The 15,419-nt window shown below is 36.0% G+C and overlaps 1 protein-coding gene across 1 annotated transcript in view; it reads right to left on the reverse strand.

The window, feature by feature from the left end:
• Window positions 1-251: 251 nt before the first annotated feature.
• Window positions 252-15,419, reverse strand: part of ryr2b (ryanodine receptor 2b (cardiac)) — a 68,648-nt gene continuing 53,480 nt past the window's right edge. The window contains exons 90-104 of the mRNA XM_055029509.1: window positions 15,275-15,342; window positions 14,575-14,719; window positions 14,363-14,449; window positions 14,036-14,245; window positions 12,711-12,841; window positions 12,534-12,576; window positions 9,791-9,927; window positions 8,725-8,803; window positions 8,267-8,413; window positions 7,995-8,129; window positions 6,308-6,464; window positions 5,993-6,057; window positions 4,286-4,386; window positions 2,676-2,727; window positions 252-587 (exon numbers count right to left, since the gene is read on the reverse strand). Coding sequence (XP_054885484.1) covers window positions 492-587; window positions 2,676-2,727; window positions 4,286-4,386; window positions 5,993-6,057; window positions 6,308-6,464; window positions 7,995-8,129; window positions 8,267-8,413; window positions 8,725-8,803; window positions 9,791-9,927; window positions 12,534-12,576; window positions 12,711-12,841; window positions 14,036-14,245; window positions 14,363-14,449; window positions 14,575-14,719; window positions 15,275-15,342 — 1,653 coding nt within the window. The 3' untranslated portion in view covers window positions 252-491. The remainder of the gene's footprint in view (window positions 588-2,675; window positions 2,728-4,285; window positions 4,387-5,992; window positions 6,058-6,307; window positions 6,465-7,994; window positions 8,130-8,266; window positions 8,414-8,724; window positions 8,804-9,790; window positions 9,928-12,533; window positions 12,577-12,710; window positions 12,842-14,035; window positions 14,246-14,362; window positions 14,450-14,574; window positions 14,720-15,274; window positions 15,343-15,419) is intronic.

Here is a 15,419-nt window from a genome sequence, read left to right on the forward strand (position 1 = left end):
TTAAAAACAGTAAAAGCCAGGAGGGAAATTGTTTATCTGTGGATGCCCCACAGAGGGAGTGGTTACCAAACCGTGAGACAAAACAATTTATTCAGAAAACAAGCCAGAAATTATTGACCAGGCCATGAATTTGGAATGCTAGTCTCGCCTGTGTGAAATAACGAGTCCAGAAACATCACTCTGAACACATCTGGAGACATAAACATCTGAAATGAGTAGGTTCTGACCCACAAGACTCGCCAAACCAAAATCACATTATTTTAGAACAGAACATCAACAAGCAGTTGTCATTCTTTTGATTCAGAGTCATTTATTCAATGTCAGATCAGACTACCGTTTGTTTGGGGAAAAATAAATCACTGCAAAAACTAATATCAGATGAACATAAACACGCAAATTTAAGGTAATTTACTGAGTCAAAAGGCAACAAGCAATGTGGCTCCCGTGCAATAATACTATGTTGGGAGGCTTTTGACCTCTTGGATGTTCTGTCAGCCGAGTTGATCCTCATACTGCTTACGGAAACAGTCTCCCACAGGAAAGAATTCCCAGCAACGCTCCTGGTACATTTTCCAAACGTAGGATTCCTGAAAAAGTCAACAGAGTCGTCACTTATCACAGAGCTCCATCTTGGTGATATAAGTTCACTGGATCAAGAACACATTCAGATCAAGAAGAGTTTACACTGAAAAAAACAAATGGAACTGAGATTTCCCTTCTTTATGTTGAGTGAAGAAACATTTATAAGAACACAACATATTTTGAAACGACCGAGGTGACTGGAGCTGCAGTTTGTGAGCATGATGTTTGGATGCTAGAAGAGGCTTACGTTGCATTGGTTTTTATTGCTTCTGTCTAAAAGTTAAATCTACAACCTCTCTCTGAAAACGATGCTGATACATGTTTAGCTACGATAATCATCTTCAGTGGCAGCTCTTTTTTTTTTCCTCATTGCCTGAAGCAAATGAAAGGGAAACTGTTTGACTATGGCTGCCATCTAATTCTTTATTAGTATTTCTTTTCATCTATCATTCGTAGCATCAGTTCAAAGTCAGCTTTTAGGGTCAAACATAATCTTGTGCAGAAACTATTTTACTGATGTTTAGGTAGCGTGACAGAATAAATTATTGCTAATTTCATAGCTGCAATTCAGTTAAACATGAGCTGAATTTGCAGAAAAAAAAGTGATGTACACAACCACTTAATGAGACACAGAAAGAAAGAAGGTTTTTTCTGGCAACAAAGTTGTTGGGAGGACCATGCTGATATACTCAAATCAGAGTAACAACGCAGGTCAAAAATAGAACAGAAATTACATTCAATCTCAATGCTGAAAGGATTTTGTAGATCACAGTTAAAAGTGACAGTTCATAAGCAGACATTTGCCACTAGAGTGCTTTTAAATCCCTCTCTAGGGTGTCGGTATGCTATGTTTTCAAGCTGCTGCTTAGACATTTCTCCTGATTTCCTTCTTTGGACTGGATAAATAATCATATATGTCTTCAGTTTATGAACTCAAGTTTAAACTGAAGACTTTGCTATCACTAGTTGTGATGAGAGTGAAAATTTTTTATACAATGAGGCCTATAATAAGCATTTCAAATGCAATATCAACACCATCATAAATTTATGCTTATTTAAGATATTTCCTTTTTTTTTATTGATTTACAATGCACTAGACACCTGAACACAACTAGAAAGCAAAAGTACAAGAGGCTGCAAGACTGTAAAGGAATGTTACAATATTTTTGCTCTGTTTTTTTCACACAATTGATGTCACACAAATCACATACAGATGCATTATCACAGAAAAGATAATGCATGCCCTTTAAATATACCACCAGAGAAGATTAGACCCCTGAATAAGTGTCAACCCTCATTTCAATTTGGAAATATCACCCAAATGTAAAACTGCTTTACTATATATATATATATATATATATATATATATATATATATATATATATATATATATATATAGTTTTTGATAGATTGCACACCAGCATATAGTAGGTGCTCTACGGCAAAATTAGAATTATAAAGTGAGAAAAAAAAAGAGGAATGATTTAATACTCGTTCCCTGAGAAGACGAGGAAGTTCTTATCTCTTCTGATGCACAATCTTTTCATAGATAAAGACCCAACCAGTGACAGAAATATTGAAGCTCTATTAAAGGAAGTGGAAGAAAAATGAAGCATGTTCTGTTGCTCTGTGCAACAGGCCATTTACTGTATATGCTACAAAAACATAGCGTTACCGAAATTACATCTTCAGTAAAATAATAACAGGCTTAAAATGCAATGTTCCACCTTTAGAGTAGAAATTTAATGCAAAATGATATTAGTCAGAAAAAAAAGCTGTAAATTATGGGGAACTTGCCTGGCATGGAATGAATTATCACTATGAACTGTGCACACCTAGGATGATACAGTGGCTTTAGAGAGATTGCATGAATGCAAATTCATCCTTACTCAAAAAGGTTACACTACAGATTGTCATTATTGTAGCAAATGCTGGAATTAATAGGTTACTGAGACCTGGGGGCTGAGTGTTGGCGATGAATAAATTAAAAGAGACATGCTCTTTCAATGACAGTTAAACTGCCTGGATGCCTATAAAGTGGCCACCTAATTCCATCTTCAGTAGCACTATAAAACAGGAAATAATGATCATACCTGTCCCGTATGTTCAGTTTCATCCTTGTTAATAAGATACATCAGGAAAAATCTGCAAGGGCACAAATGATGGGAAAAGTGTTACAGTTTTCTAAAATTTTATGCAAAGAAGGTATTTCTGTAGAAATATATTTTGTTGGGCCGTGCTGATTATGAATATAATTTGAATCCATTTTCAAGAACAAAATACAAATGGAAGGGTAAATATTTATATTAATGCTTGCAAATATTAAATTAGTGAATTTGTTAGTGCATCTCACAATGCTGAAAACAACGGATCACTCAGTTTATCCAAGTCATTTTGTTGTTTTTTTCAAGTGTGACAAAATGTCACAGGAAGAACTGCCACATATGAATAATGATGAGTAGGAAACGTCAGTCAGTCAACGGCTGCAACAGCATTTCAGGAATTTCATCATAATTGAACTCAGTTGGCTCTGGGCAGTCGCAATTAGTGAAGAAGGAACATGCAAAATACCCCTAGCCTCTCCCCAATCTGGGGCAGAGACACGTTTTCCCTCCGTTTTTTTTGTTTGTAGAATGCCAACATGTTTTAACCGGGACGATCCTGCATTTACCAGAAGAAATCTATTTAACTGTGAAAACATTTTTTTTAATAAATTTGGTGACTAAGTCCCCAACTAAACTCTTCTAAACATCTAGTTTTTGTATAGTGCGTGCGTGTGTGTGGCTATATCATGTGACAATAAATTTAAGAGAGAGAATAAAATTGCTGCTGCAGCTCCTACTGTCTGTCATGTAGGGCTACCTGAAACGCTAATGATGCATGAGAGCAACGTTTTATGTAGGTTGTGTTCCCACATGCCTGGGACCACATTGAAATATTGCTTATATAAACTGCTCAGCATGGAAACATCAGGCGCAGAAGTAAGACAAAGTTTTCTCGTGTCGAGGCTGTCCTGCAGAAGTTCTTGTCGGGACAAAATACAATTTGCTTTTACAGAAAATGTAGTGCCTTGAGGGCTATTGGAAAATAAGTTGGAAACAATCACAATACCAATCTATATTTTCCCCTCTGCAATTTAGGTTTAATGGGCAACTTTCAATTTGACAGTAGATTTGAGACTTTCAGCTAGTGTGTCATTTTTGTTTGCATTGAAGAGATGACTTGTAATGCAGCTGTGAGCTATGTCAGAAAATAAAAAGTAGAATTTGTTTTATTGAAGAAGCTCGATGTCAGAGCTTGTCTCAGAGACACAGTGCATTAAAAAATTTAAACCTAATGTCTTATAAACCGAGTAGAAGTCAATAATATATTTCTTCTACATGCAGCACCTCTGCACATTACTGAAACTACTATCCTTGTAATCATTCATGTTCTTAATCAGCAGGTCCAGATCGATCCATTAGAAAATTTAAATACAGAAAAGCGCTAAAAAAATTAAGACAAGATTCAATTACAACCTTTAAAATGACATGAGAAATAAATATAACAATGTCAATTTAAATTTTTTGTTTTGTTCAACTAGCTGTTTTGAAAGTACTCACAATTTAGACAGCTGAACCGTGTGATTTTTGATCAGAAACTTAAATGCTTCTAAAATGATTTATCCATTTTAGGATTTAGAAGTAGCCAGCGGAAAACTCACAGATAGTTGGCCAAGTTGTGCTCCTGCAGAGTGTGAGTCTCAAAGCCGTGAGGAATCTTGTCAAAGTACTCGCTTCCTATTCCACATATGAAACATTTGGTCTGCGGAGGGAAGAAGTAAGAACTCATGACTCATTCAACACATAAAAAAAGAGAATAAAATAAAGAACATCAAAAAGAATTCTTACATCGAAGCCCTAAGACCAGAGGCATTGTGCTCTGTGACAAAAAAATCCTGGATTTAGTTTTCTAGCAATAAACATTTAATGTTGTAATTTATTCTTCCTGTCCCCACACAGGAATTTTTTTGGCTGAAACATGGTGACAGAAAAACAACAATGGTAAAATGTTTGTTTTGGGGCTTAATGCAATATGTGTGTTGGGTCACTCATACTAACAACAAATAATTATGCGAGGCTGAAAGTAGCAGCTGAACCACATTTATTATTACTGAGTGCTGCAAAAATGTAGCAACTGGGGAAAAGGTGTAAAATCATAATAACTGCCAAAGAGACTGAGAACTGGAACTACATGACAAAACAAATTCATTATTTATCCCATAAAAACATTGACAACACTGAGCCATATGTTAACATAATTTAGTCATGCTTGTAACATTTCAAGGCCTCTGCTTGGTTTTGTTCGCTTCAGTCAGCAGTCTAGAAAAGATTTTTCTGCTGCTTGAATTCCTCTTGAATTTTTTTTTTTTTTTTTTTTTTGGTGCTTTCTCCAATTTTGTTTACTTTGTGAACGCTGCGATCCATATGATGACTGCAGTGAGACCAATGAACATCAGTGGCCAGAACCGTCCAATGACAAAACAATTCTTTATGCTTGGTGGTTTTTCAGTACAGATCTTCAATTTGCTTCCTAGGTGTAGTAATGAAAGCTGTGCTCAGTGACTTGCTTCTCGTTTTTGTTGGACCGTTTCCATCATAAACCGTAGCTGATGTTGAGAGTCAGCCTGCCTCTCCCTTTCAACTATGCTGTTCTTCTTTGCTGCGTCTGGCTGGGGATGGCTGTCTAGTCCACAGACTCCATTGGAATACTTTTTGCATACAAATGTTGGCTCAACAACTGCAAGTAATGAGATTTTGTAGACTGAACTTGACAATAGTTGAAAACATATCGCTTCCAGAATGCTCAGGCCTTTTTATGTTTAAATAAAAATGTTCACAGGGGACTTAAGGGGACAAGTACGAGTGCAGTGGAACCTGGAAGAACCACAGGATGATAGAAATGAAGGACAGGCAAACAGACAAATTGTCAAATGAGTGGATGTGTACGCTATCGGATGGATGGAATAACCAATGGACTTTTTAGATAACGAGCTACTTTATTTTTCTTTTTACATTTATTCCAAAACCTATATTTCAAACTTCAAGTTTCACACTTTCCAGACTGCACAGCAGCTACCCTGATATATTTAGAACAACTGTCAGTGCAACTTGTGATTTTGCTTATGAACATTTGTGCACAGTGTCAGCTCCAACTTCAACAGAACTTATCAAATGAAGCTGATGTCAAAGGTCATGTCAGGAGATAAGATGGATCGGCCGAATGTTGATGTCATATTGTAAGACGACCACAGTCTGTGTGGTTCAAGGAACATCTCTCTTTAATAATTCATAACCTCGACAAGATTGACTTAGGTTTTTGTTTTGTGTAGATATTGAAATCATATCTTGATCTTCTTATCGACCCGTACCTCCATGTCCTCCTTCACCTGCTCCTGCTGATCTCGAAGCTCACCAAAGGCATCAATTATTAAGCCTAAGAGAGGGACAAAACTGTGTAAATGTGCACTGAAAACTGTCATTTCATGAGAATAGCACCTGCCACTGAGAGATGAAGAGATACATGGCCGACTTTTCACTCCCACATGAAAAATTCATGACATGATTCACTCAGTTCGAATAAAAGCTATCTCTATGAGTTGCAGGCATGCCGCGGCTAACAACCTGCAAACTGCAGCGGTTTGTTTGCACACATGCGAGAACAATATTTCCAACGTTGGACTTACCCTGGATAATGGCGAGCAGGATGACAATGACAAAAAAGAAAAACGTAATATCAAAGACCATCCGTTCGATTTCGAACTCGTCTCCAGCAGGATCCTCGATCTCGTCACCAATCCCGCCACCCGCTCGCACTCCCACATACATGTGGAACATGTAACACTAAGGAGAAAATTAAAGAAAAGCATATTGTTGGTTGTGGTATGGTTTGCCTACTATTCAAGGAAAGTACACTTTTTTTTGCCAGACATTACCAATGAATGTGTTTTTTAATTGGGATTTTTACTCCATTTGTTTCTTGAAAGTGGTGTGATGTAACAAGAGGTTATTTTCAGCAAAGATCACACTGCATGGTGAAAATTCATGCTGGTAAGAACAATAACACATCGAAGGCACTTTCATATTTGTTTGCTGCTTTTTGAAAGCAGGCAGGATTCTTGCAAAAATTCAAAATGTGAACTCAAGGAAGAGTTCACATTTTGTAATCAATATTCTTCACCTCTGACAGTAGAATGGGGATAATTAACCTTTTACATAGTCCGGAAAGGTCTCTAAAGTGTTGAAGTCCAGATCATCAAAAAAAAAAAAACTTGTACAAAATCCCCAGTCTTAAAAATGTTGTGGCATTTATCTGTGTTAGTTGCAAAAGGATTTCAGATTACTGTTATTAAAGCGCAAGACAAACAGAGACACAGTGGATGTGGCTGATGATTCAGTGTAATATCCCCTGCCTGCCTGACATAATAGCAGGGTTTATTCAAATGCTATGGCTAGCCATTTGTCTGCATATGTGACTGACAGTGGAGTCCACATTAGAATAGATCAGGCGTTTGGGTGTTAACGTCGTCTGCGGGCAAACAAAGAGGGAATCTAAGGCCTCCTGACTGCTTTTTTCCCAACGTCTCTATCATATTTTGGAGGCATGAGCACAAAAGGTTTGTTTTTTGCTTCAGAAATGGAGATCACTGTCAGTCGATGCCTTTGGTTTCCTCAAACTAGGACTTAAGTCAGTGCCCATTGCTGGAAAGAAACAGAGGTTTTGATAATACATGTGCATCTCAATACAGTAGAATCTATTCATCCATCCATCCATAATCTAACACACTTATCCTTGGCAGGCTGCTGGTGCCCTACTCCAGCTGTCAACATGCAGAGGATCTATTAAAAAAATTAATTATTTAATTGATTCAATACAGAGTGCCAAACGTAAAGTGTCTTTTTTATTGTTAATTTTGATGACAAATTCTGAAAGCTAATAAAAAACACAATTCAAGTTTGTATAAAATGATTTTGCAAGACTAATAAAAAAGGATTCTTAATTTAAAAAAATGTCACCTTACCGGCTGAAATAATAAGAAGTTAAATTGGATGATTTAACTTCTTATTACTTGTATAAATATGTAATGATCAACAAAATTGAGCTTTTTTTTAGATATAAATGTGAACTTATGAAACCCTTTTCAAGTCACACTGATCACTCAAAGCACTTTTGCACCAGAGCCACATTCACAAATGCATACACATTTATGCACCAACATTCAGATAGACTGATATCTGAAAGGAATCAGAAATTAAAACTACAATCTTCCGATTCCAATATGACTGCTCTACCCACTGAGCCACAGTCAACCCCTTTAAGCGACAGTTACCAAAATTTGCAGAAATAATGACTTAATATGTGTAGAAACTCACAGTAAGCATATCATTGCATTTCATATCTTCAGCTTCCTTGCTGCGGCTGTGGTTGTAAAACTTTCTGAAGAAATTGAAGGCTATGACGGTGTAGAGATACACCACGACTGCCAACAAACCCACAGTCAGCACCAGCTGAAGAGGCAATCATATTTGCAAGGGGAGAAAGAGATAGGGACAGATTATGTCATCTTGAAAATGCTCCAATTTAAGTGCTACACTTTGAAGGAATGCACTATAGAGCATCACATCCTTGAAACACAGCCACACACCTGTTTTCCATTGTGTGTCACGGAGGAAAGGATGGTACGGAGAGTCTTAAAGCCCATGGCGATGTCCAAAAGGTGGGCAGCAAAGAAGAAGTTGTTATAATGACCCAAAACTGACATGGTCATGTACCACGCCAAGTACAAGAAGGACTAAAGCACACAAACACACACAGACAGACGCACATAAGTTGACATAAAAACATCAACTATTAGATTACAAGAACAGAAAGACAAATGTGTTTTAGATAAGCGGGATGACAGGATATTGCCATCACATTTGAAACATGTATCAGACTAAATCTTGATTTAATCATCAAGTATTAAACACTTTTACACATAACATTGAGCCCTTTCTTATTATTAGGTTGCAAAAATACCACAAAGTGACACATTTATCATTGTTGAGAATGCAAAAACAAATCCATTGACAGCCACAAGTCACCTCATGCAACCGAGCTTACGTTGTCAGTGAACACCACTCCTAGCTTCCAGACCTGGTACTTTGCATCAAAGGAGTTAAATCTGGAACAAACAGCAGTACTGCAACAACACATGAAAAACACAAGTAACAAGGAAAAGAAGTCAAAATGTCCAGGGGTAAAATCATCCCCTTTGAGCTACATTGTGTCCTTTATGAGTGTTTGTCATGCGACGACTCCTCAGAATGTCCTGTTCTTCCTCAAGTACAAGATAATGCTTTGGGATCTCCTGTTGTTGGACTACGCATTATGCAATGTGCAGATATGTTTTTTTTTCTTTGCAAACGGTTATTGATAAAAACATGAATACACAAGTAAGTGGTTTAGAAGTGGAACTGTCGCCCCATACAGAATCATCAGAGCTCCACGCAGCCATCCAGGGTTTGATTCCCGACTCTGGGACTTTGGTGAATGTCTTATCACCTTCTCTTTCTACCTGTTTCCTACCTGATATGCTGCAAGTAAAAACCACTAGTGGAAAAAAAATGTAAAGGGTAAAACAAATGACCCAAAAATATACAGTGGTCTGAAATGGTAATTGATATTACTAAAACGCACACAAAGGAGCTGAATAAAAGCATAAAGAAGACCAAAGTGCTCATGCATAATAACATAAGGCAATTTGGTGCTACAGAGGAATGCACAACAGAAAGGGTAGTATTGATTTAATTATTTGGATAATGTTATATATATATATTATATATATATATATATATATATATATATATATATATATATATATATATATCAATACCAAGGGTCTGGATGCTAGCTCATTGTGCAAACAATAGTGCAAGCTAGCAAACCACTTTTGTTTCCATTTTTCATTTAGGACAAATGTGAATATGCTATCCTGACGTATGATTCCTGATTAGATGGAAAAGTCTGTGCTTTGTTCTTCAGTATGTGAAAACCTCCATCGTTTCGCCTGCAACCATAAAGGCTACTGAACGAATGCAAGGCCAGATGACTGTAGTTTGATCTGTATCTTTCTTAGAGGACAGAACTGCAAAGACCTGGACATTTTAAATATTTTCTCTTTACTCACAGGCCACTCCAGGCACTGTCTCTTCTGAGCCTCTTCTGTTCTTTTCTCTTGGTGCTGAAGTCTAAAGCAGCTTGGTCCAGACCTAACAGTTCACTGATCTTCTTGCGGCCATAAAAGTCTCCATACTTATCCATCACCTGACAAGAAAGGGGAAAAAGAGACAGGTTGAAACAATAGCTTCTTTACTGTGTCTTGGTTTGAGTACGGCATGACAAGAGATAGTGGAGGATAATTAGCCACATTGTCTCCACTGTCTGAATCATAATGAGATGGCAGCTTAGTTCTGCTGACAAGTTGATGGTGCCGCTTCTGCAGAAGTGATGAGCGAACATAAAAGGTTTTTGACATCCGCCCTGAAAATGGTACAGCTTGTGGTATTACAGTACAGAGCTTGTAAAATTATGTATATACCCCTTAAGCTTATTTTTGTTTGGATTTTGTCAGCATGCAACTACAAAATCTTGTCTTTCAGTCAAGTTAAAGAGAGTATATTGTGAAGTGGAAGTAACATGATGCATTTTTTTATTAGTTGCACTAGTAAAAAGATGATCCTATTCAGATCCATTTACTCTGATACCATTAAATACAACAGAGTCCCACACATTGTCATCAGAAGTACCCTAATTAGTGAATAGAGCTGTTCAATGAAGGCCTCAGGGTTTGTCAAGGAACATTAGCAAGCAAACAGCATCAGAAAGACTTGCTGCTGTAATTACAGCAAAAGCTGCTGCAAAAAAGCACTGACTTATGATGGCTGAATACAAATATCTTCCATAATTTTAAGATTTTTATTCATAAATAATTTTGAAAGCCAATTGTCACTTTTTTTTTTTTTCCCATATCACAATTACGTTCCATTTAGTTTTGGTTTATTACATAAAATCAATATAAAATACATTACAACATTTAAGAAATAACAGGAAGATCTTTAATAAGTGCAAAAGCCTTTACAAAGCAATTTTCTTTTTCTGTTATCCAACAAGACTATATCATGCATATATCTAGAAACAATTTTCTTACTTTTACTTGCAGTCAGATGCATAGAATTTTATTGAGCGGTCCCAACTCTATTAAACTGGAAATGTCTTAAATAAAAAATGCAAAGTGAAGCCAGCCAAAGTTCAACTTTGATGTGCTACTTCACACCAAATGCAAAATGTAGGAGAATATAAATGAAAAGCAGAGATCAATCATTAAAAAAAGAGATAAAATATTAAGATATTTAATTTATACAGGGCTTTTACAGTGATGCAGCAGAAGGTATAAATGTGGAAATGGGATAACCATATTTTATGTACTAACTGTGAAAGAAAGAGGCACAAGTCCAAATAGCTTTAACATCAACTTAATTAAAAATTAACGCCCAGGTACTACTTTCAGAGATGATTTGCCAACTATATGCCTCAACTCCATGGAATACTGGCTGTTTCTATAATGAAAAGAAAAAGTTCCATTAAAACAAATTACGCCTTACAGGATTACAGCTCCAGGCCTTGTTAACCAGCTCCAGAGTCCCTCCACAGTCAGCTGCCTTTTGTCTAAATTTACTTCATAAAGAAATTCAATAGCATATTTCTGAGCAATAAATGACTATATTGGTCCATAAGCTGTGAAATACAGCATTTAGATCGATTTTAGAAAATATCTTGTATGTAATTTAATCAAAACCCTGTTTAACAGCGGCACAGAACAACATTCAGGAATTATAACTCAGTGTGAAGTAGATGTCAAAGGCCATATTTTTGTAACTCAGAAAAAAAACAAGTTTTTTTTTTCTGGCAGTATTGTATTGATATCCTGCAAACCATGTTTTACACATGCATAAACACCAATTTAGTGCAAGAAGTACAGTTGAAATAAAAACAAGCTTTTTCTCACTGACATAAAATCAGGCCAAACATTTCTTATTTTATGTCACTTAGGCTAATTAAAATTATTTCCATTTTCTAAACCAAATTCTTCAAATTCATAAGTTTCACACATTTCTTTAATGTAAAAGCTTCTTTGTCCCACTCCTGCTTGCAGGACTGCAGTACGGATTGGGTAAGGAGTCAGGTTAATGCCAATATTTGGTTTCAATTGAACTGGTCTGACTTACAGTTGCAGATATAATTTTAAATCTTTATTCGGCTTTTAAAAAGTTTGATCCATGATCTTCAAAGAAAGACTAGGATTGCTAACCATCCATTAGCGAAAATAACAAAGCTTTATTTATTTTTTTGTTTTCTTATTTTTTTTATATTTTGCATGGTGAACTTTTAAAATAATTTAGGTATGGCCACAGATGGCTGCCACTTTGGGATATTGAAAACATATTTGGGATTTTACAAGTTATAGAAAATTGCTTTCTGATTTATTTCAAGAGATCCAATTGTCTGTTTTTCTACATTAAATTACAAAGGATTAAAAATATATTTATGAAGTCAGTTAACGAGACAAAAGAGCAAAAAATACTTTTATAGAAAAATCTGAAAACAGTTGAACAATTCTCTCTACAGCACAAGCAGTAATCTAAAATGAGAGGTTCAAAGTATTTAACTGTCTCTGAAGATGACAAAATTATATGTATTTGACAGTGGAATAATTACAGCTGCCATTAAATCTTTCATCACAGATAAGTTGATGCCTTAATGCACCATCACTGCATGAAATCTACATATAATTACACACATGCTTGGACACTTTTAGATTAAAAATCTAATTTGATTGTCAGTACCGAAAGAATCCACTTGGAAGATCTTACCTTCCTTTTCACAAATTTATCCCAATAATTACTGGGAAACGATCTGAAAAGAAACAGAAATAGTTTTGACATATTAAGATGTTGTATGATGAATTCTTGATTGATTAATCAAATATATTTTTTATCAGACAATATCAGACGTTAATCTGCCATTATTAAATGAAGACATGAACTTGCAGTGTATTGATGAGCAGGCGGTCCCATTGCCCTTTAATGTCTTCCTCAGGAGGCTGCTGTGTCACATACAGTCCATCAAACTCCAGTCTTCTGGCAACCTCCTTTTCACGTTTGAAGATCACCAGCGGCACCTTTCAATGAAATCAACTGGTTTGAGTTTGTCAGAAATATTCACATTTTAGCCTGTATGAAACAGATTTTCTGCAAATAATTAATCAAAACTGCAAACGATATAAAGACTAAACAAACTAATGTGGGTTTCTTTGTACAACACAGAAGAACAAAGAAAGAATAAATGATATTCTTGGAGGACAGATTGACAAATAGCTACAGGCCTTACATTCTCTAATAAATAAATATTAATTTGCTATACTGATGCTTGGATATTGGGTCATACCACTTCGAGCTATTTTTTCATGCTATCTTTTTTATATGCTGCCATAAGCAAATAAAATATTTTTTTTAGTATATTTGCACTTCCCAGTTTTACAAGTATTGGATCACCCATCTCATTGGCGGAATGTAGGTGTGTTTTACTTTATAAAATTCAGCACCTAGGCATGCAGGCTGGTTCTAGAAAAGCTTATTAAAAAATGAATCTCACTCAGAACACTCACACGATATCAGGATTTACAGCCTGATATCGTGAGACGAGGTGACCTGTGCAGCAAGTTGTGAAATAACTTGCTAAAAATAAAGTCAACAAAGTTTGATTTACTGATTCTAAATCCAACAGTGAGATCTATTTTTATAGAGTAGAGCTTTTTTCCAAGAGTTTGGCTTAACCAAGGTAATAACTCAAACTTTACAGAGCCCTTTTGAGATGAATTATAACAGAGAAAATGAGCCAAGCTGTCGCATCACAACAACATATTCAAGTATTTTCTTTGAAAAGGAACAGACATCATTAAAGGTTGTGTGTGCAAAAGCAAGTGGCCAAATATGTTTTGCAGAATAGCTGTGTGGTGTTGAATTTATTGTTATTGTAAGACATGTAGATAAAACCTCAGCAACTTTGCCATCAGTTCTCAAATGAAATCAATTTTCAGAAGTAAAATAATACTTCTGATTTTATATCTTTATTTGTGAACAGAAAGAAAGTCGTGCTGGTTTATGTCTCACACAAGATCTGGCATGTTTCTTTCTCACAAGCCGAGATCCACTTCCTGCTCTCTTGCATTGAAACAAATTCCTTCAATCTCTAGTCAGTCTACAATTTTAAAATGCGCCTAATGTCCACTTGTACATGCCAAAAGGAAGATGTCTTTAAAAAGTGAAAACAGTTCATTAAGCAGAAGTGGGAGAACATTACTGAACAGGTATACCTTGAGGCAGTAGTAACCAATAATGCAGCAGAATGAGATGACTGTGTGTGCGATGGAAAGGAAATGGAGGCACAGCTCCATGTACCCACTGCTTTCTCCAAGAACAAAATAAACTCTGCCATTGCTGGTGTTTGTCACAGCAGAGATCAGTTCTTTTCCATATGACGATGTAGTGGCCTGTTCTTCTTTGGAGGAAGGTAAAAATGCTACCTGGAAAGTTTAATTATAGAAATAAATGAAAATCATCCCCAGTTTGTCATATACTGTAAAATTATCTCTAACGTGCAATATCTGAGAAAGAAATAGCCTCCATAGGGTCGCCCTCACCTTATAGAACAGAAGGATGAAGTTGATTGCAAAAGCAACAAACAATGCCAGCAGACGCATGTTGTAAAAATTTCTTGCAAAGTAGTTCTAGAGGAAAAGGACAGGGAAAAAGACTGACATATTTTGCCTTAATATGTTTGCTTTTCTTGAGAAACTGGACTGGATGCTGATAGCAAAATTTGTAAGCATGCGTTGCTGTACTTGCACATTACCAGAAGACTCTTGCTATGTGAGCTTATCGTCTCCCAGAGAGCAGAATGTTGTCTCTGTGGTTCCTTTGACCTATTAGAGCCTCCCTTGGCTCCGTGTTTTGACTCTTCTTTTGCATTCCTATGTACCTTTTCAGTTTTCTTCCATCTGAAAATATTCCAAACATAAAGAACACAACCAAAAGTATATTATTTTATTAGTTTTCTTTTATTCATTATGAAATTATGATTGTGTGTGCGATGGAAAGGAAATGGTTAAAAAGGTTAAATGCATAAGTTAAAATCCCAATATTTCTGTATTGGGATTTTACAGAAATAGTAGAATTACATCAATAACAATTTGCAAGTTTTTTTGTTTTGTTTTGGTTTTTATGGAAAGTCTTGCCACGGATTCGTAATTGGATTCAGGATTGGACATTTATTGGGGCGTCCAAGCTCATGAAGAGATCCAAACTGTTATTTATAGTTTGTTAGGTGTGAACAGACTACGAGAGTCTCCTTAATTATTTTGACATTTCACTTCTTTTAGTTCTTTTTAAATAGAAATAGGTGCTACTCGAAAAAAATAGAGACAGTGTCTGCCTTTGTGAAAATGATTAGAAAGAATAACATGAAGCTTTTCACCTCATAAAAATGTGTAATAAGCTTCTGAAATAACTATGTATAAAAGACAATTTTTTTCACAGAGAGGAGAGATACTCACTCGTCTTCCTGTAAGTTCTCCTTTTTCTCATCTTCTGTTTTCTCTTTGTCCAAGTGGTCTGTTAACTGCTGTCAGGGAAATTTATATTTGAATAAAACATTTATTCTAATTCTCCAAATTCCAAAGCAGTGAGAGTAATTAGGCT

The sequence above is a fragment of the Poeciliopsis prolifica genome, unplaced genomic scaffold (assembly GCF_027474105.1).
Source record: "Poeciliopsis prolifica strain line A6 unplaced genomic scaffold, Auburn_PproV2 SCAFFOLD005, whole genome shotgun sequence".
In the NCBI taxonomy this organism is placed as follows: Eukaryota; Metazoa; Chordata; class Actinopteri; order Cyprinodontiformes; family Poeciliidae; genus Poeciliopsis; species Poeciliopsis prolifica.